This window comes from Temnothorax curvispinosus, unplaced genomic scaffold (genome assembly GCF_003070985.1).
Source record: "Temnothorax curvispinosus isolate PA1 unplaced genomic scaffold, ASM307098v1 QBEX01017148.1, whole genome shotgun sequence".
Classification (NCBI taxonomy): domain Eukaryota; kingdom Metazoa; phylum Arthropoda; class Insecta; order Hymenoptera; family Formicidae; genus Temnothorax; species Temnothorax curvispinosus.
The window spans coordinates 591,227-612,620 of record NW_020226928.1 but is presented as its reverse complement, the minus strand read 5'-3'; the positions used below and the strand labels follow the sequence as shown (position 1 = coordinate 612,620).

At 36.7% G+C, this 21,394-nt stretch overlaps 1 protein-coding gene across 2 annotated transcripts; it reads left to right on the top strand.

Annotated features, from left to right (window-relative positions):
- The first annotated feature begins 6,935 nt into the window (after window positions 1-6,935).
- LOC112467301 (tyrosine 3-monooxygenase) lies at window positions 6,936-21,381 on the top strand. Of its 2 annotated transcripts, XM_025035856.1 has the most exons (8): window positions 6,939-7,035; window positions 8,334-8,988; window positions 15,577-15,688; window positions 16,016-16,141; window positions 16,380-16,439; window positions 17,295-18,114; window positions 19,023-19,386; window positions 19,677-21,381. In XM_025035856.1, exons 2-8 carry the CDS (start codon window positions 8,923-8,925, stop codon window positions 19,842-19,844), a joined length of 1,716 nt encoding a protein of 571 aa, XP_024891624.1. In that variant the 5' UTR covers window positions 6,939-7,035; window positions 8,334-8,922; the 3' UTR covers window positions 19,845-21,381. The 2 variants fall into 2 exon arrangements, with proteins under 2 accessions (XP_024891625.1, XP_024891624.1); XM_025035857.1 differs by lacking the exons at window positions 16,016-16,141; window positions 16,380-16,439 and having other exon boundaries at window positions 6,936-7,035.
- The last annotated feature ends 13 nt before the right edge of the window (window positions 21,382-21,394 follow it).

Below are 21,394 nucleotides of genomic sequence, written 5' to 3'. Positions count from 1 at the left end.
ACCAAGAATTTACCAATCTGCTTGGTAATTTTTATCACGTTGTTTGTAAAATGTTTTGTATCCTTTTCTAAAAAGGAGATGTGAAGTTTATTGTTGCCGCTTTTCCGCGATGCCGATTGGTTTTCTTGCTGCGCTTACTTCATTTGCAGCTGTCATTGTATATTTTGACAGTTGTGTATAATAGGGTTAATAGTGAAATGTTAAAGATAAATAGCGCGCGCGTAGCGCGCGTCTGTAGTGTCTAGTATTTTAAAAATTCCTTGGTATTTAAGGGTAAAATATAACAAAAAATTCTCTTTGGTCTTGTATAACTTATGATTATATTCATTAGCAAGACAATATGTACAAGTAAAAATTAATCTTATTTACAGGCAGCTATTCCTTATTTGCATTCATTCAGTTTTGGACGATTCACAAAATTTAATATATATCTTCCCATTAATCATAAAAACATGCATTTCATCTGTCGATTAACTGTTGCATATTATAATGTAGTGTATATATTGCATATATATATTACATTAGAATCAGCATTATTAAAAAAATTAATCAGTTAGATATCATCGAAACGTTTTTATTGCTGTTATGATATGAATGCTGAATGCCCCTCAAGGACTATCAACTAGAACTAGATATTCATTTATCCGCGGAATTTCCGATCGAGATGTTATTATAAGAGTTATTTCCTCAATTGTATAATCTCATTTGCATAAAATCCGTTGTAGATTTGTAAACTGAACGCGGAATATTCCTGAATAACTACGATCAAAACAAGTGCATCTAATGAACCGATTAAATAAAAATCGGTTACACTTTTACAATCTCTGCAAGCGATTATTCCGCGATATGTACGAAAGATGAATCATGCGTGCGCGAAAAATTATACAATAGATATGTAAATGGATAAAATTTATACAACGAGAGCTAGACGCTTCTGATGAATAATTAATATTTTATTCTCGTTCGATTATATGCGGTTTCTTCACACATTTCTTTTTTATTTACACGTTACTGATTTGATTTTCAGGATAAATCGCAATTATCGCAAGTGGTTGGAGTTACGAGTACGTTCAATGGACGATAAATGTCATGGCTATCTCTATCGTGACAATAATTCTGGCTTATCTCATAAAAGCGAAATACTGCATGATAATTACGCAGTGTGATAATTACTGCGTGCCTGCGTAAATCGGTCTTTCCCGCATCAATTTTCTGCGTATCTAAATGAGTCTAGAGTTATGTATAATATGTAAATTTCCGGCGAGTAAAGTGCAAACTACCACTACAAGAATTATAAGTATGATCGTATTACTCATTTCAATTACGGCAAAATATTATGATAATGTTGTAAGATTATCTAATATCATATCTCTGTTTACTATACCCGCAGTAAACCAAATTGCTAAGTATATGTGCATCCAATTCAATTTTAAACGTCAAATTAAATTAAATTTTGGAAACGATTAGATTGTCGTCTTAGGTGGACTATGTGGATTCTCTATACACAGGAAATTATTAATAGGCAATATCACACGGCGATTAAAAAGTGATTAGACGACTTTATTAATGCAATAATTATCATAATTGAGCTCTCATGTCGCCTATGAAACGCCGACGCTTCCAAGGCTCGTTTATAATCGATCTATTTGCATTAAGAAAATTATTACCTGGCTATTGTATAATAGAGTCCGGGCATTAGCATGCGTCGATTATCGACATTGATAAAAGCTATCGAGCAATATATAAATTATAAAAATATGAGTATAATTATCTCGAAATACTTCTCCATCAATCATCATTTTTTCGAAAAATAATCCTTATTTTTTTTGTCAATATATATTTAATCGCGAGTTATGCAAAATAATAAGTATAAATATTATACAAATAATACCTACAATTTTTTCACAATCTTGTATATATTTATTTATTTATTTCTAAAATCACTTTTTGAATATTATCATGGGGTTTTATTAATCTGATAAATCTGAATTATATTATAGAATTCATAAAGCGATATCTATAAATAAAATATTTATTAAAGAACTTAACACGAAGACCTTGTTACGGCTTTATGCCCTCTTTTTACGTTTGATTTTTAATCATCTCAGAGCCTTTTAAGTATATAAATAAAATGTTAAAAATCTTTCTAAAAAATCTAAATTATTTAATATTATTTAAAATAGCAAAATAGCAAACTAGCAAAAAGATTGGGAAATCGCTATAATTAATAAAAGTCTTGTTGGATTCTAATTACGTTAGAGCTACGATGATGTAAACATTGTATAAACTCTCAACTGACAATGAGTTTTTCAAACAAAGACATGCGTCTATACGTTATGTCCTTAAACAGTAGTATTTTGATGAATCGCATAAAAAAGCAGTAATCCCAAGTTAATGAATCACATTTCTCATTGGTCATGTAATATTTATGAATGAAGAGGAATTATTTCAATATCTAGAAATATGACGTTTCGTATTTGATTTCCTTACATTAAGGAAATCTAAACTAGGGTATTAATTTTAATGTGTTATTAAAAAAACTGAATGTTTTCCGTCACGTATGCGTGCGAAAACACATCGGATACAAGGAAAATTCTTTAAGCGTTTCATTTAATCTTGAATATATTCTGTGAGAGAAAAAAAGTGAAATAAAAGAGGAAGATTGATATACTCAAATTTTCCTCGAATAACTGGAAAAGTTCTACGATGCAAAAAATTTAATTTTTAGCAACAAAAAAGAGAAAACAATACTCTTTACATAATCATAAAAAGATAAAAAATTAATTAAATTAATTAGAATTAAAATTAACCAATTCTTATAAAACTTTAATCTTTATCTCTAAAAGTCCAATTAAGGATAAAAAAATGTCTTCTCTCTTTTCAGGATGTAACTGGTAAGAGTTATATAATATTGAAGAATTATACTTTTTAAGTTATTAAATATAAAATTTTTTTTTCCAGAAAATATGTGCATTGAAGCATTTGATTTCTTCTGTCTTAAGAAACGATAGGCATTTAGCAAATAATTTAGAATTTAATGACAAATAACGAGATTTTCTCCATTCCTAACATTACCACGCGGCGTTTTATCGATGATAAGAACAGATCAGTTGGCATTCTGCTTTACACAGCGGGAAATTATAAAAGTCGTACGATAGTAAATTTATAAATCATATATCTTTGCTAACGCATGACATATTGGTGTTGCGTATATAATACAAACCTCTCTTAAGCGATTATATTTTTGATAAGTTTATGCGATAAATTACACTCACGCGATCGCACATGTCTATTGCATACTTGATGTCGAAATCTTGCGCCGGTCTGAGTTTATAAAACCTAAGTTTATCCCGTTAATAACCTTCCATGCATTTGGTGAATCTTTTAACGCGGTGCGCCTGATCGGGTCTGACAGACCGCCGAAAGTTTGAAATATCCTGGTATAATCATAATATCAAATTTTTATCAAAAGTATTATTTATTTTATGTTTTCGTGAACTTATAAAATGGTGCGAGCACGACATATAAACAGCAACTACTAAAATATTCAGGCCGCCAGCGTTCCCGATTACGAAGTTATTTCTTCAAAAGCATACTGGTGGGTCTCTCAGACCCAACCAGGCGACGACGGAGGGATAAAAGTAATTAATTAAACATTTCGAGCACAAAAGTTTTTATTCGCGCAAACCAAGCACACCTTTATTTAACGCATGCAATATTCAGTGCATAGCGTATTTTAGTCGCGCGTTCTATAAACGTGATATAAGAATAATAAAAAATGCATAATATAAAATTAGTAATTAATATGCTTCTGTTATGAGATTTCATAAAAGTTCGATACATGTAAAATGCTTCGATTACTATATAAATGCAATATTTCTCTCGAATATGTGAATTAGTGCTTTAATTAGATGATTCAAATCAATGAATCCAGTTTTCAATATACCGATCTAGTGAAAAACACGAAAGTTAAATTACGTGTACATTCTATTAATTTATATTAAAATTGTTACATGACAACTTTTGCATAATGCGTTATCAAGTCTAATAAATCATGTAAATTGTATATCGGTATAAAAGTAGCGACACAATACTCGCTTTTGCATTTATTAACTACAAATTCTCTCACCAAATTCAAAAGATACAAAACTATCAATTCGACAATTGATACATTTGTTCGTGTATTAATGCAAGTAGGTTGGGGTCATTTTTTAGCCTTTTTAGACGCTTTCCTCGCACTAATCCGCTCGGTTTATCGGCTCAGAACTTATGAAATGTCTAATTACAGTCTGGATCTCAATCACGTAAGTCTTGACGTAGAACAAGTGCCGCTCCGTCTCTGAACATACGAAGCGGCCTTGATACATGAAAGTAAGATCGCGTCTCATTTGGTATAACGGTGGCGAACATACGTACAGTCCATATATATATATATATATATATATATATATATATATATAAATACAATACATATGTATGTATGTATATCCGGTCACGATTCGATAATTTAAAATATCATTGCATTGATATATTTCCGTATCTGATACGTTCTGCGCAATAAGAAAACTGCCGTAAATACATAACTATTATTATTATAAAATTAAATAAAAATATTGTTAAAATATATGTATTAGATTTTAAGATCGCAAATAGTCGAGTGGCCTCCGTCGCAAATCTCTGCACGACACGAAACATAATTCTGGAAACAATCGATTCTTTTGTCCTTAAAGTTTGCTCCGCGCAACAATAATAAAATTAACTCGCCGGCCAAAGGCTAGTAGTGATTCATCTGCATCGATCGAGTTACCTAGTTTAATCATTTTTAACACAAAATCGATTATTATTAATCAAATTTCTGTAATCGAGAAAGTTTTAGTAAAGTTTTCCAAAGACAAAGTTCAAAATGCGTAATTAAAGTGTTCAAGCTTTCGGATTCCAATAACTTTGTGTTTCATTTTTATATACCGTTTTTAAATTTTATTCTAATTATTGTCATTTAATAATTGTGCCCTTTCTGTTACTATTTCAATAATATGTAATTATTTTATAAGAGCAAATGCAAATATATAGTTAGCTATTTAATGATAAACATATTCACAGATAAATCGCCTTACTCCCAAGGGTCACTATGCAATCGATATGCTATCAATAAATGAGAGAGATATACGCGCAGACTATTGATTAGTCTCAACATGATGAGGATAAATACCGAAATATTTTTATACGCAATAGAAGCGATAGACAATATGCAAATATCTAGTTGCATAATCATGATGAATAAATGCGGATAAACCAGCTTAAGTAAAACGTTAAATTAGAGTTTATATACGAAACCGCGAAATTCACATACATTTGTATCTTTCCTATAAAATAAATTTACAATATTGTGATATTACTTTACAATTGTAGTCAACCGTGCTTTTTTTAAAAATAAGTAAAATATATAGGTCAAATATATACATATATATTTTTTTTGTTTTTCCTTAATAAATTTTTTTCTTAAACATTATAAAATAAAAACTGTAATTAAATCTAAATATTTTTACTGTTTCTAAAAAGAATTAAAAAAAAAAAAAATATATATATATATATATATAAAATAAAATAAACATGTTGACCCACTTATCTATATAACTAATCGTAAACAGCATCAACTGTTTAGTTATGTGGATAACTTAAAGTCCACATGTACTTCCCCCGTTATCGTAAAGACAAAACGTTAACGATGCAGAGTGAAAGCAATAATTACCCGTGTCCACACGGGTTGCATTATCGCGATATTCTCAATGATTCACCAACGCTGCAATCGAACGGTTCTTTTGCTTGGTGAAGATTACCCTTGGAAACTCCCAGCCTGGGAATCCACACTTCGGATTCTTCGAAACCGGATTGGCCGCTAAGGAGATCGACAGAACTCAACTCGGCCACTCGGGAGTCCCCGGCTATTCGTGCCTCCAAGTCCAAGCGACGCGACTCCGTGACGTCGATCATATGATGCGCTGCTGCCACACCTGAATGACGTCTGAGGAAAATGTCATCAATACGCGGTAAATTAATGAATTATCACGAAACGGTTGCCCACCGGTCAAACAAATATTGCATCGCTTCCGTAATTTTTGGAAAAACCCGATATTTAAATTAATGTTAACAATTAAAAAAATACCAAATATTAACATGGATTACTAATGTCCAGGCAATCCCGTATAGTCCGGTCATCTTTTTCGCATTAATTTCACCTGTCTATATCAAAGGATTGTTTTTATTATTCTCGTAGTGTATTATTCTCAAATTTTCAGCGATCGATCGTTTGAATTAATGAATGTTTGGCTCATTACGTGCGTCAAACATCTGGACACGTGTTTCTTTGAGCATTAATTTGAATAATATATACACGTTTTCCCTCTCATTGATCTACGTTTTCAGTCGATAAGTTTTTCTAGGAATGTTATCATATATCTAAATGATCTCGCGAGACCATTAATCAAGAATAATCGAATTTCCGAAGTCTCTGGATCTCCGTCCAGCCTCCGTTACACAACGCCGTGCATATGCAAATTCAATATTTTTCTATTTCCGTACACGCTTATATATACATCGTGTCATTATGTATATGATCGTGCCGCCGCCGCCTGTTAAATATTCATTATAATATTACTGACACACCTACCGAATGCACCATTGTCGACGAATGCACGACAGAGGCCGGATCGTTTGCAGTTGTGTCTTTAGAAAGCCGTAAAAAAGCTAACACGTGCATTTTCTCTTGTATAAGATCTTTCTCCGATCACTCGATTGCACGCGCCTCGATCGTTTGCCTCCCGTGCGTGCGTACGTGCGTATATACGTACGTATACGCACGTGAATGCGTGACGCACAGAAGTGACGATCGAACGGATCGGTATACTGAGGATCGAGCGTATGCGTGATCGCGCGCACGTCACATTTGCGAGAAGCTAGTTCCGACGACGCGGACGCAAAGCCGATCGTGGTTTAACCTTTCCTATGGTTTACGCAAAGCCAAAGCGACGTCAACTGGTAAATTACCTTTAATAGATACCTTTTTTTAAACAAAAAGTAAAAAACTGGCTGTTTAATTTGTCTAGTTGATCTTCGTGTGCTTGTGATATATCTAATACTGAACTAAAACTTAACTAAAACTTGCCTCTATGCAAAATTTAAGAAATAATCTTTGCTTTTGATTTTGAAATCTTTGCATTGACTTCATGTTTTTGCGATGTTATACATATATTTTCTGACATACATATTATACATAGCTTGAAAAATACTTGTTCAATATTCATTAATTCTGTTTCTTTTTACCTTCTTTTGCTAATACAAATATTTTATTTATGATTTATACTTTTTTTTTCTTTAAGACATATCTGTAGATCGTCAAGAACAGATAGCTTTGAGGAATGCATGATTTATCTGCAAAATTAAATCATAACATGTCGATAGCGCTCATTAAGAAATAACGTAATAATTATGCGTGAGCTCTCTTTTACTATTACTTTTATCATTGCTAAAGAATTCCCTGTCAATCTATGTCGCACATTTTTTAAATTCAATATTCCGATAGTAGCATTTGCGAAGAGAGAGCTTAGAAATAATTTTTACATGAATAAATTATAGATATATTGCTAATATTAATTATATATATGTATAATTATAATTTTTTATGATTTATGTAATAATAATTATACGCAATAATTTATATATCATTATATTTCTAAATATGCTCTCTTTGCAAATGATCGAAACCAATTCGCCGAAATAAATGGTCCTATTTTAAGCGCAAGTTATAAATACGCCGAATCCGGAAAACGATATTGATAACTTGATCTTTCGTCTCATTTGCATGTCCTGCCACAATTTCTTTCAATATCAATTTTGAAAAGCATATTTTTGACAGGCAACATGCCATTTTTTTAACAGCAAAGAATCAAGGATTACTGCTCAAATTTTTTTGAAATTATTTTGTTAATTATTGTTATTAATTTAAAATGTTATCAATTTTAACATTAAACATTCAATATCTTTGTTGGGATTTTTAGACAATGCATTGTTTTCTGTATATCATATAGCAGATTCAATCATATATATACTAATTGATTATATCATATACTAAGATACTATATACTAGATATCTATCATAAAAAGGATTAATTGATCTGCATGAGGGGAGGGGTAATGAATTTACAACTATGTCAGCACCTATCTTGTATAACTTTCATTATTATCATTTATGTAACGAAACATTTCCGTTATCGTGTTGTTCAATGAAAGATGCGTGTCCTACGAGAATCCAATATGACATATGAAAATATCAACAGCTATAGGCGAGGGATCCCCTCGTGATGGACTTTGTCAATGGCAGCAGCGCCGGCGGCGCTGTGACGGCAACGACGGCTGTAACGGCGACGACGGTGGTGGTAGCGGCGGCTGCTGCTGGTGGACCACCCGAAACGACGATAGGGTGGGGGCACCCCTGACCCCGGCATTAGCAGGCGGTGAAGGGAGGCAACGTTTATATGCGGCGGCAATCCGCCCCGTAGACGCATTCGCTCGTACGCTCCGTCCAAAGCGGACTTAAGTAGTAGAGGCTCGTTGTCGTTGCCGACGTCCCGTCGTCGTCGTTTGTCGTAGTCGAACCGTAGCAGATCGGACGGATCGAGGCCGAAGAGGACGTAGCCGAAGCATATCGGGATATTAAAGTCGGAAAGCGCGCAACGGGGAGTCCATTCGTGTAATTTCTCGCAACCGGCAGTGAAGAGCTCACGCACATCACCTTCAGCTGCATTGAGCACTATCAGGCCGAGAACCGACGATAGAAAGACGCCTAAGTCGATCGACCGTCGAATTGAGAAAAAAACCGCCTAAACTAATCGTTATCAGAGAAAGAGGAGTGACAAAGAAGATACGATGGCAGTCGCAGCCGCTCAGAAGAACCGCGAAATGTTCGCCATCAAGAAGTCTTACAGTATTGAGGTAAGTCTTATTTTTAAATAATTTGATAAATAACTAGACTCGCGATAAAAATAATGCAAAAGTTGTTAAAAGTATTGCAAAAAACGAGAATGAGAGAGAATGTTGAAAGCTTCAATTCATAAATACATTTTTAGGTAAATAAAAATATAATTCTTGTTAGACAAATAAAAAATAACGTTTCGCAAAATAATAAATATTACTTAAAAAATATTTTGATATAAAATAACTTTACTTTTGTTTGTATATTTGTTTTTCTCTATAAAAAAATCGTGTTTGATAAATTTGTCGTTTACATTTTATTTGTGAAAAATTGTTATATTTGCTATTGTCAAAATGCTTCTATTGTTCTATTCGCGTGCATGTCAAGAGCAACAGGTTCGATCAAAAAGACCTTGGTAAGCGCGCGAATTCAACCGTTCGTTTAAATCACCGTTACATGCACAAACGTCTCTGAAGACGGCTGAAAATGTCACTCTAGTTTCTTAACACGAGAATTCTTATATTTCGACAAACGCAGTTGCAAAACTTGATCTTGTTGTATATGCGACAGTATATTATTTATTGAATTATATAAAATTGCATGCACTTATTTGTATTCATTACAGAGACACGAGTGTCTCACGACTGCTACGCCACGCGCTCTGGCTTAATTATACGATTTCTGTACATAGCGAGTGTTTGCTTTTGTAGTTAGATTCTCGAGATTTTTCTGACTAACGGTATATTTCGAAATGGGTGAAAAAATTGCGTCAGAAAATCGCTTAAAGGTGCATGTGTGTCGGTTCCGCTCTTTCTCAATCTTAATAACCGGAGACCAACGCAAGTGAAATTCTCACGTAGGCCCGGCGAAACGGAGAAGAGTCCTCGCGCAGAGAAAGTAAATGCGCTGCGTTATTATCCTGTTTACGCAATGTTATTGACCTTGTCGCAATATTAATGAATATTTAATTGTCGAGGTCACATTTTTGTATATGTGGGCTTAATCATAGAATATTTTCCCAATCCAGTAATCTACAAAACCGGTCTGGAGCAAAGTGTTGACGTTTTCAAATCATTCGGTCACTTCAGATTCTGGTCACTTATCAAAATAGTAAACATGTGATTAAATATATATACATACAATATTTGTATAAAGCACACAAACAGTAAGCAAACATTTCAATTGAATTACATAGAATAATAAATAAAGGAAGATTATAATCTCAATGTTAGTCCGTTGCGAATCTGGCATTTCAGTAATGCATTTCTTTTTTTGCTCTGGTTAAAATCAGAAAACATGATAAGAAAGATACGAAGAAATAATCCGTTCAATGTCCCGTTCGCTTCGTGCATAAATTTGCATAAGCTTGAAATTCGCGCAAAAAAGCTGATGCAAGATCTATGGCACTTAGCAGGCGCGAAAAATTCAATCTGTTGAAGAAGCGTGAGTCCCAACAAGATTACACGAGGAAGTAGCCGGTCACAAGTCAGCTGTTTTCGATTACAGGAAGATGCGGCGGCGGTTGGGAGAAACCGGCAATTCTTTTAACTCGCCGCGAATTTACTTTTCAATCTATCTGAAACTCATCGAAAGATAAATAGTGTCCTTTCTTCTCGCCAGACGTTACGCAAATCGTTAAAATTATTTTCGCCTCACCCCCTTTCTCTCGCGAATGTTTGCACTTCTACTTGATGCATAAAACTTGATGCATTTGCACATGTTCCACGACGATTAGTGTAATAACAGAAATAAACAATTGTAAACGGTTTTACGTGAGACTTGCAATTATATCGATTGTCTCTGCGTAGTCATTCTCGAATACGTAATATTAACTGGAATCGACGTGTAACAGTATTTTTTAATACGTACCGTACATATATATACGTCTATTTTGCAAATTACAACTTGCAAGAACTCGTCTTTCCTCACGTAACTATATTTTATCTCTAGAATCTTTATCGCACATTAATGGATTTTAATCGATACTTTTTCGAGGCTGTCACGTTTTTCTTTCGTTTTTGCGTCACGTGTATAATTCACTATGGATTACGATAGCAAGGCCAATTCCGTTTCTATTCGCGTCCAATAAGTGACAACTTATAATCGCCGCATTTACGAGATTATTCGCTTTTTTTTCTTCGTAAAGTACGCATTTTCCTGTAACGACGATGCGAAATTTCTTAACGGCGTAAGAACAACAGGCAAGGTCTATGTCTCATTTTTCACGTGATACCGTACTTATCTGTTTAACAACCGCGCTAAACATACATCGTAATCGTCACCTCGATCTTTTCGACTCCTACTGTGACTTTTCCGAATGGTCGCGATTTATTGCAAAAATGCTACTAGCGCGAACAGCTTACACATCGCTGTTTGCGGATTTGAATGCTAATAAATCGCAGACTCGCGTACTTTTTCCCAGAATATTGCAGTCCTCATTCATAATTGCGATGTTGCGCACGTTAGGTACCGTTACCGACGAGTAAAAAAATTAATATTCCCTAACACAATATTTTTTAAGATTAATACCTAAACGTGTCTCGGATTTGGTCTCTGTGCTTTCTTTTCAAGACGACACCCGGACTTCCTCTAAGCATTGTATGATTTGTTATTTGCATCTGTCTATATAAATACGAGAACACGTCACTTCGGTGTGACGACTTGGTCAATCTTACGCTTTCTCCGCGCATATTAGCAGTCCATAGAATACTATGGACCGCTAATGTGCGTAGGTAGACACAACTCACTATAAATTAGTGAAATTTAAAACTGCATTAAATAGAAAATCAAGAGGATAATTCTATATGTAAATATATGTAATTAGTATTATAAATTTTCGAAAATATACAGATTTTTTAAGGGCCGGTTGTTCCAACCTGTTGGTAAATTAACTAACAGTTAAATCATATGTATGTTTTGATTTTTCCTTTAAATTAGACAAAGACATATAATTTAACTATTAGTTAGCTTACCAACAGATTGGAACAACCGATCCTAAATAATTTAAATCTTTCAATTATATTCTTTAATCTAGAAGAAAGCATCTGCCGGAGAGTATCCGCCGGAAAGTATCTGGCGATTTCAATTCCGGCGAGTAGTGTCTTTCTGTTGTGTTTGAAATGATAAATCTCAGAAGCAAATGTAGCTATATAACGCGCGCACTTAATATTCTCGATTTTATACAAAATACAATTGCACTTGTTCGCTTTAAATTACGCGCGTAATAACCACGATTTTTATTTATTTGACGATCATGACGAGTCTGAGTCATTCGAACGGAACTTGTGCATGCGCACACGCGCCGGATCTAGATGCTGAACCAGATCAAATCTAGAATCGGTTATGCACAATCGATAGTTATCGCGCGAGCAGCGGGGTGAAAAGTAAACCGACCTTGAGTAAATTTCCTACCGCGATCGCGTCGCCAATGCGGATACTATTTCGCGTTTCTGTTATTCCGGGTATGCAACCGATTTAAATAATTTAAGCTAAATAAAGCTAGTTAAACAGCTTCGTTATCTAATTGAAATTAATAAATTAATTTTTATATGTCCAACATTTTTTGTTATCTTTTCAACCGTGATAAAACCGGTCGTATCAGTTTCTTTTTTTTGCGAAAATTCTGATTCGAGCCTGGATTCCGATATAGCAACTGATGATCGTGAGCGATTATGGGTTGTTTTCCTCAAGCCAATCACCTTGCCCTAGAAGCATCCGTCCACGCGGTCACTTGTTTAAACTCCGCTTTAGAATAACATTAGAGCGATCGGCGAATTCGTGACAGAATTACACCGCGGATTAGCGGATTTGTTTGTGATTCTACAACGCGATCTGATAGCATCCTCTCGGTATCTCGGCCACTATTGCCGATCGATCGTATTGAGCGGGATTATATCGTCGCCGTTGCAAAATCAATCTCCGGCCTCGCGCATGATAATTATGAATATGTTATAAATATGAGAGTGAAGTAATATAGAGTTGTATAGAGCGGCTGAGAAAGAGAAAAAGAGAGAGACATGCGAAAGAGGCCCTGAACGCTGCACCCGTTATTCGCCTTCGGAAGCCCGCTGCACGCGCGCTGCAATCCGCGTCGCACGTGCAACTCGCGTGCGCGTGCTGCATGCATATTCATCTATACATATATACGCGTATAACATTTGCTATGCTAACCGTTTTGCTTAAACGCCGGCTATTTCGCCCGGACCACAGCGACCTGTCTCTCTCTACCAGGATGAGAAGGATCATATTAATGCGGGATTTCGATGTGTGCATATATGGCTTGCTATCTCGGTCGTGCATTCAACTGTATAATTGCAGTTTTAGAAGCTTCTCGTTCGAATTGGTACGCATAGATAAATGCCCGGTAGAGCTTTACCGAGATATGCGTTTTTCCAATCGCTCTTAATTGCCCTTTTGTACTATGTTCGAGGAACTTGCCGATTATATTATTATTGCCTATTATTGTTTTCTTGTTCTATACGTTTTTTTTTCATTAGGCAGAGACTTCTAAAAATATAGAAATTTTTGATAATTTAAAAAAACAAACACTCAAAACTTACAAATATTCTACTAATAAAGGAAATTTTTTGGAACTGAACAAATCATTGTTTGAATAGATTGAATGTTACATACAGCGTGGTAGATATAATGTATGCCCGATTCCACGGTGGTTTCTCGTAGCTTGCTGTTAATATTTAAAACAGGATTGTAAATAACGAACTATAAATATGATTTTTATGATTGTCGGATAGATATAAAAATCAATCGCGATAGCAAAATCCTCGAATAATTGGGCAGTAATAATTAGGTCGTAGCGAACTAAGTTATGCGAGCGCAATTTTAAAATGATCAACCTTGGTTATATTATCCATAAGTCATTACGCCGCATTATCATCGTAATCGCTTGACATTCGCTTGACTAGAAATACATTAGAAACGCTTATTCATATAGTAGACAAATAGGATAAATCGAAACTTTCGATAGAAACGATGACAAAATTTACACGATGCACATGAATATATTTGTATCGAGCCAATTCGGAGTAAGCATCCCGATTTAACCTATCATTTGCACTAATTATTTAAGTACCTCTTACAGTAAAATAAAGCATAATTTTTAAATTAATTAATTAAGATGCTACATTATATCATATTATGTAGTCTTTCAAGAATATTAGAAAGGCTAATTAGATATTTAAAGATAATTGCGATGAGTATCCGGAATAAAATTGACACGATCGCATGAGAGGAGAGAGAGAGGAGGGGGAGAGAGAAAGAGAGAGATCCTGTTCATCTACAGACGCGACTCCTCCGCTGTGCAGTGGGTAATTACTCGACTTGCTGACTCGAGGTCGTTTCTTTTGCATCTTCGGCCGTACGTTCGTGCGATTCCACAAGGTCGGAAACAACATTCCTCCGGCACCTGCCGTTTGCTCAATTAGACATTCGCATCGTTTATTTGCCGAGTTATCGCCGCGCCGAGTTTTCATTCTTTTTCCCTCGAACGGCCAGTCACCGTCTCGCACATCAGTTGTCTACGCGACAAATATTTACATATATTCGTCACTTTCGCGCACGACAATCGCAATTCGCACAGACAGCTGACAACTCCGGACGGCTTTACGATAGAAATTAATTAATTCATGATTTTATCGATGCATTTAGATGAGATTTGTCACGCATTTGCCGTTTCTACGATTTGTTATCGCGTTGCGTGTCGCAATTCCTCGACATAGTCCATCCGTTCCATCGGTAAAGTACTTGGCCCACTTAACGATGCGCGTTGTTAAGGGATTGCTAAACGCTTTCTCTAAACTATGCCAACCGACTTTGCTGGAAAACGCAACTGGGTCTCCAACGTGGTGTCTATACGTACGCGGCGACAGCCAGGAATTTGAATGATCGGTGGCGCATGTTCTTGTCTGTTTTCGTCAAATGGGAACGTCTATTTTAATCTTTGTCTCTCAGAACTTATTATTTCTTCACTCGCGAATAAAATCCTAGATATCTTTTCCATATAAAAAAATTCATGTAGCTAAAGAAACATAAGTATCTCAGGTAAAAATTTTTTTATTAAATGGCAAAATAAGCTAAATGGTATTAGTGTAAATGGTATTAATTAGGGGAGTGATAATAAAATAAAATTTTATTTCTTCTAAGAACTGAACGGTAATAGTCAAGCTCCTTTCCATTCCTCCATCGGAATTAATTCATTTCCGATATTTCAACGACAGCAAGATGGTAGTCGCGAAAATTCATTTCCGTCCCTTTTGTTCGTTATCCGATTTAAGCGACGCTCGGTCGTACTGACGGGTTAGATTTCCGTTTCGTCTCACGTCAAAGGTAGCCAGGGACAGACCACGCCGCGGAAATCAGAACCTGGCTAGTCAAGACGAAAGGACATCCGCCCTTTAAAGTTCTAAATTATATCTATAATTGCTTGTGCGTCAGCAATAAAATATGTGAATGCCACAGAGCGGTACATTGGCACTCTGGGATTTAATCGTACAGAATTTATATATGGATATTTTCAATATTTTTATTAATTTAATTTATTATAATTTTATATATGCATACATATAAATCGCACTTTGCATTTATATTTTCAGAACGGGTATCCAGCGCGACGACGTTCTCTTGTAGACGATGCCCGTTTTGAGACGCTGGTCGTCAAACAGACGAAGCAAAGCGTACTCGAGGAAGCTCGACAGCGAGCTAATGGTGAGTCTTGTGAATGTTATTTGGTATGATTAATTCTTTTTAATATTATACTATATAATATTATTTATTACCGCGTCAATATATGTATATGTTTGATATATGGAAACAAAATATTTTTGTATTAAATATATGCATGATTTGCTGTCTAAAATATTATATTTGTATGAATATGCTTGTATTAGAGAAATGTATACTGCATGTTTACTATTAAAAAGACTTTTCAAAACGTACCTTTTTGCCAACGTAAGTCATACAAGAACATAGCGAAACAATATATGCGCATGTAGACGTTAATGTTGCATGACTCGTTTCTTTGTTATCGGATAGATACGAACGTGGATCAGACAATTACTTGTACTCAGGAACAACAGGGACAGGGAGAGTATTACATCGATGTTTCATCAAGTGACGACGAACAGATCGAGTCATTAGTTTGCGCAGCAAAGAAAGAAGGTACATAGATGTTGCAAAATGTATAACAATTTTTGAATAATTGGAGCGTGACATGCATTTTTACGGAACATAATCGCGTTGATTGTTATTATTAATACAACGACTTTATTATTTAATGCAACAACGCATAATATTTACTGTAATATAAAATTGATTGACGCTAAATGCATTTGCCGTCAAGTATTCAAAAATGCATAAATGTTGCATATAGCATGAGCATGAAACGTATAACTTTCAGAAGCGAAAGCGGAGGCTTCATCAGACAGCGATGGAAAACCGGATGACGATGACGACGATGGTAAGTATTACGTCTTCTATGAACCCCGATCGTAATTGCGTCCAGTCCGGCGCGTGTCGCGAAATGCCACGTTGCGCAATAGAAGTGAAACAGGAAGTGGGTGATTGCGTGCGAAGAAGGTACCGCGCGCGTGTTGCACGGTAGAAGGACAGAAGAAGGCGACGGTAAATGGAGGGTGAAACGATCGCCATTGTCGACAGTCGACCAACGGGCGAGTGCTCGGTCGACACTTGGGGTGAATTACGTCTGCGAGCTATTTCCGTCTTTTTCCAACCCGCCTTCGGCCTCCGCGGCCGCTTTGTGCATTTAGAATCGTATTACCGGAGCGCGGAGCCTTTCTCGAGATTTCACAAGCGGCCCTGCGTGGCAGTAAATGTGTAACACGGTTATTCCTTTTCGCGTTACCTTCCATCTCGCCGGCACGTCCGCGCCCACGACAATGACGGCTACTTTGCCACTTTTCCGTCGCCCCCGCGGCCAAGTAGACGGTGCCGTTTCCGACGTGACGGCATAAGGCGCTATGCGAAAATGGACTTTGAATTGCTCGATTATTACCGTCCGCGGAAGTCACTTAGGGTACTCGCGAGAAGTTGTCCCCAAAAAGAATCGTTCCCGGGAAAGTTTCATAGATCAAATTTACGCTTTTCTCATTCTAACTATATATATATGTATATCATTAAGACGCTCATATTTTCTCAAATGTCGAATCTTTGCATAGAACGATGTCACTTAGCGACAAAAATCTTTTTAAGAGAAATCTTGGCAACGGTTATTTGACGAATAATTCAAGTTCATTCCGAAAAATGTTGAATGTCATTGTCAAACAAAGGCTAGACGATGTTCGATTTTCCGCAGATTCTGGACTGACCGAGGAGGAAGTAGTGCTCGCGAAAAGTATAGCCGAATCCACGGAAAGCGAGCAAGGCGTGCAGAAAGCGGCGCTGGTATTAAGATTGCGAGAGGGCATCGGTGCTCTGGGCAGGATCCTGAAAACGATCGAAAATTTCAAGGGCACGATCACCCATGTCGAGTCGCGGCCCTCCAAGAAGGAGGGTTTGCAATTTGAGGTCTTGGTTAAGATCAACATGAACAGACAGAATCTGTTGCAACTGATTAGAAATCTACGACAGAGCTCGGCCTTGGACGGCGTGACCCTGCTTGCCGACAATTCCGTCAGTATCAAAGATCCCTGGTTCCCGCGTCACGCTGCCGACCTCGACAATTGCAACCACCTGATGACCAAGTACGAGCCGGATCTCGACATGAATCACCCGGGCTTCGCTGATAAAGAGTACCGCGCTCGTCGCAAGGTCATCGCCGAAATCGCTTTCGCCTACAAGTACGGCGACCCGATACCCTGCATTCCTTACACCGAGACGGAGAACGAGACTTGGTCGTGCGTCTTCAACACCGTCCTGGACCTGGTGCCGAAACACGCGTGCGTGGAATACCAGAGAGTTTTCAAGATACTGCAAGAGGAGAGGATTTTCGAGTCCCACCGTATACCGCAGTTGCAGGAAGTCAGCGATTTCTTGAAGAAGAGCACGGGATTCACTCTTCGACCGGCCGCCGGTCTCTTGACGGCGCGGGACTTCTTGTCCAGTCTTGCCTTCCGAGTATTCCAGAGCACTCAATACGTCCGCCACATCAACAGCCCGTATCACACTCCCGAACCGTAAGTGCTTTTTGTTAATTTTTTTTTTACTTTCGTCAGTTAATTCGAATCTATCGAGACAAAAAACTAATTATCCGAAACTTTCTTTCAAATATTCTCTATATATGAGATAACGTTATCCGAGAATTATCCTAAATAAAAGGACGGATAAAGATTAAATTCAAATATATTACACACATCGTTTACAAATCATCTTGTTCGGAAACTTTTATGATTCGGTGCGAGCTGTAAAGCATACAGATAAAAAGAACACGCTGTACATGACACACTAGGACGTAATGAGACTCGATAAAATATCGCATCGAAGGTACAAAGCTGCGACGCATCTTTACATAAAAATCGGGCATTGTAAAGGTCGCACTGGCTCCGCATCACAGCTGCCCCTTCGTGTCAAACTGGCACGGCAATCGATATTGCGTTATGACGGGAACCTGCACCCGCGGTACACAGAGAACGATGATAATAGAATTACCGCGCCTCTCTAAGCTCGTAATGGAACTCTAATTGGCTTTTAACGACACGATGGCGTTGATAACTCAGTTCCACAGTTACGAACTCGTTTCTCCGTGTAGCGATCCACGTCACAGTTATGATTTCCAAGAACTGTAGGTATAGTTTTGCAGAGAGATTGTAAGAACCGAATGGCTTCTTGAGTACGCGCCATTTATCGTGATGACGTATCTTAATTAATTTTAGAATGTTCAATTTATTTAATGCAGTTAAAATCCTACTGATGTAAAATTACGCACTTAAATATTGCAGATTGCAATAATTTGATTCAGAATCTCTAAAATTAACTAAAAGTGATAAATTTAAGCACGAAACGGAGAAATAGAACGGACAAATTTAAGGACGCGTAAGACGAGCATGTGGCATTATTCTTTAAATTTATTCTGTTCTATTTGCAGAGACTGCATTCATGAGCTCTTGGGCCATATGCCGCTTCTGGCCGATCCCGGTTTCGCTCAATTTTCGCAAGAAATTGGACTGGCATCTCTCGGTGCTTCGGATGAAGAAATCGAGAAGCTATCAACTATCTATTGGTTCACGATTGAATTCGGTCTCTGTAAGGAAGGTCCCGAAGTTAAAGCTTACGGTGCTGGCTTGCTGTCAGCCTACGGCGAGCTCTTGCACGCATTGAGCGATAAATGCGAACATCGAGCTTTCGACCCATCAATTACCGCTCTCCAGAAGTATCAAGATCAAGAATACCAGCCGATATATTACGTGGCCGAGAGTTTCGAGGATGCCAAGGAGAAATTCCGTCGTTGGGTAAGTACGAAAAAGTTATCCAGCATTATCTGTGAATGGAATTTGATTTCTTTTCTGGAATTTGCCAAGGAAAATTCGGTAAATTTAATTTTCGCTATGTACTTATTGACAAACTCGAAAATAATAGAGAATCAAAGTAGAATAGTTTTTTCTTTGTATATTCTTGATTACTCCAATATTTCCAATTTTTATTTATTACAAATAAAGACTAGTAGCCTGTTCACTTCCGTTATCTGTTACTTCTCACTTTGGTAGGTGAGCTTAGTCACGAACCTTGGTTTCTCTTACAGGTGGCCACTATGAGCCGGCCATTCGAGGTCAGGTTCAATCCGCATACGCAACGCATCGAAGTCCTCGACAGTGTTGATAGACTGGAGGGCCTGATGTCCCAACTCAATACCGAGATGACCCACCTTACAAATGCTGTCAACAAAATGAAAGCGAGACACTTCGCGTAAGAATGAGAACTACCGCGTCTTCGTTTACCGAATCGGTTAATTCCTTTTGCAAACCATCGAACCTCGAAATTGTTCATGTATTTAGCCAATTAATCCTTGAACTCTTTGATGACAATAATTTTCGACAATCTCTCAAATAACAGCTAATAATAATTATACTATAAAAAAACGTTTTTCCTAGTAATTGTAACAGAGCTTAATGAGTCTTTTAATGATATATTTTGAAGGCGTATTAGTGTGTGTTCGATCGAGTAATTTTAAGAAAGTTATAAGATTTTATTTGTTTTGATTGCGAAAGATTTATTTGTTTTAAATAAGAAAAACATTATTAATTCCATCGAGGCTTCAGCTTCCAGGTTCGGTGGAGCACGTCATTTCATCGTTATCATTTTTATCGCGTTACTCGTCCCTCATTTCGTGTATAAAATCGTTCATTTGCGTTGTTATACGCGTGTACGCGCGCTGATTATGCCATGTAAAGAGTGAATCTTTGATGCCACGTAAACGTCAGCCTATATTGCGTATATCTATTGTGTTATAGATATTCCGTCAAGACAATCATACAACTTAATTGACTTGAATAATGAATCATGTTGTGGATTAAGTAATTCGTGACAGTGCAATCTCTTGTCCTCGAGAGTATTTTTGCCAAATAAGCGGAAATACATATCACAAGGTTATCTTCGAATAAATAGCATTTGCTTTTTTACCAATAGCTGCGCGTACACGCGTATGAGAGAGATTCTCACATTATTATTATTTTATTGATTATTAATTATTATTATTTCGTTCTATTCTATTATATAATAGGGTATTATTACGTTATTATAAATTAATTTGTTTAATCCAGCAAACACTGGCATCTGCCCCGATATTTCGATAGTGCAGTCTACATTTAGCACAAGTTATAACGCGAGATGGTTGTCGCTAAGAGAGTTATCGTAGTCTTGTAGAACTTATAGAACTCGCGGGATTGATTCCTCATTGCGATAGAATTTGTTGTTCAAATGTGAGCGTACAGTATTCTCTTCTTTCGCGGATTAATTGTCATACGGCGGCTGTGTGGAGTCGTTGGACAGTTTTCTCCCGGACTAGCCGATAAGAAGTGGGCGTTCAGCGAATATTCTTATCGGCTTGTCGCACTTAATTTAGAATCTACCTGCATCGAATTAAACAGTATTTCGTAAAGAATATCTTTAAGTTGTGTTCTTACTTAGATAGTCCGCATCTAGGTGCTGTATCGCTTCTTGCCCGATCGAACTGTTTGGAGACTACAGTCCCCAAACAGTTTCGGAAGTCACGAAGCAAACGTTGCTTTAGAAAGATACTATTTAGCAAGTAGTGCGAGTCCCCGCTTGCGCACGCTATGCTATTCCAATCGCACCGACCCGTATGATATATTTTTCTCGTACGTGTACGTGCGTGTAACCCACCCTCGTTAGATTGTAGTGAAGACGGTCAATACATATGACTTGTTTCCTTTGTATTATATTGTAAAGTACTCAGAGCATAATAAAAAATTAAGATATGAATCTTACACGTGTTATTAT

Bases quoted from the DNA above. Each gene is read 5' to 3' on its own strand.
- LOC112467301 (XM_025035856.1), top strand. From the start codon at position 8,923: ATGGCAGTCGCAGCCGCTCAGAAGAACCGCGAAATGTTCGCCATCAAG. The intron at 16,440-17,294 runs GTAAGTATTACG...GATTTTCCGCAG, and splicing joins GGATGACGATGACGACGATG to ATTCTGGACTGACCGAGGAG. The intron at 18,115-19,022 runs GTAAGTGCTTTT...TTCTATTTGCAG, and splicing joins CCGTATCACACTCCCGAACC to AGACTGCATTCATGAGCTCT.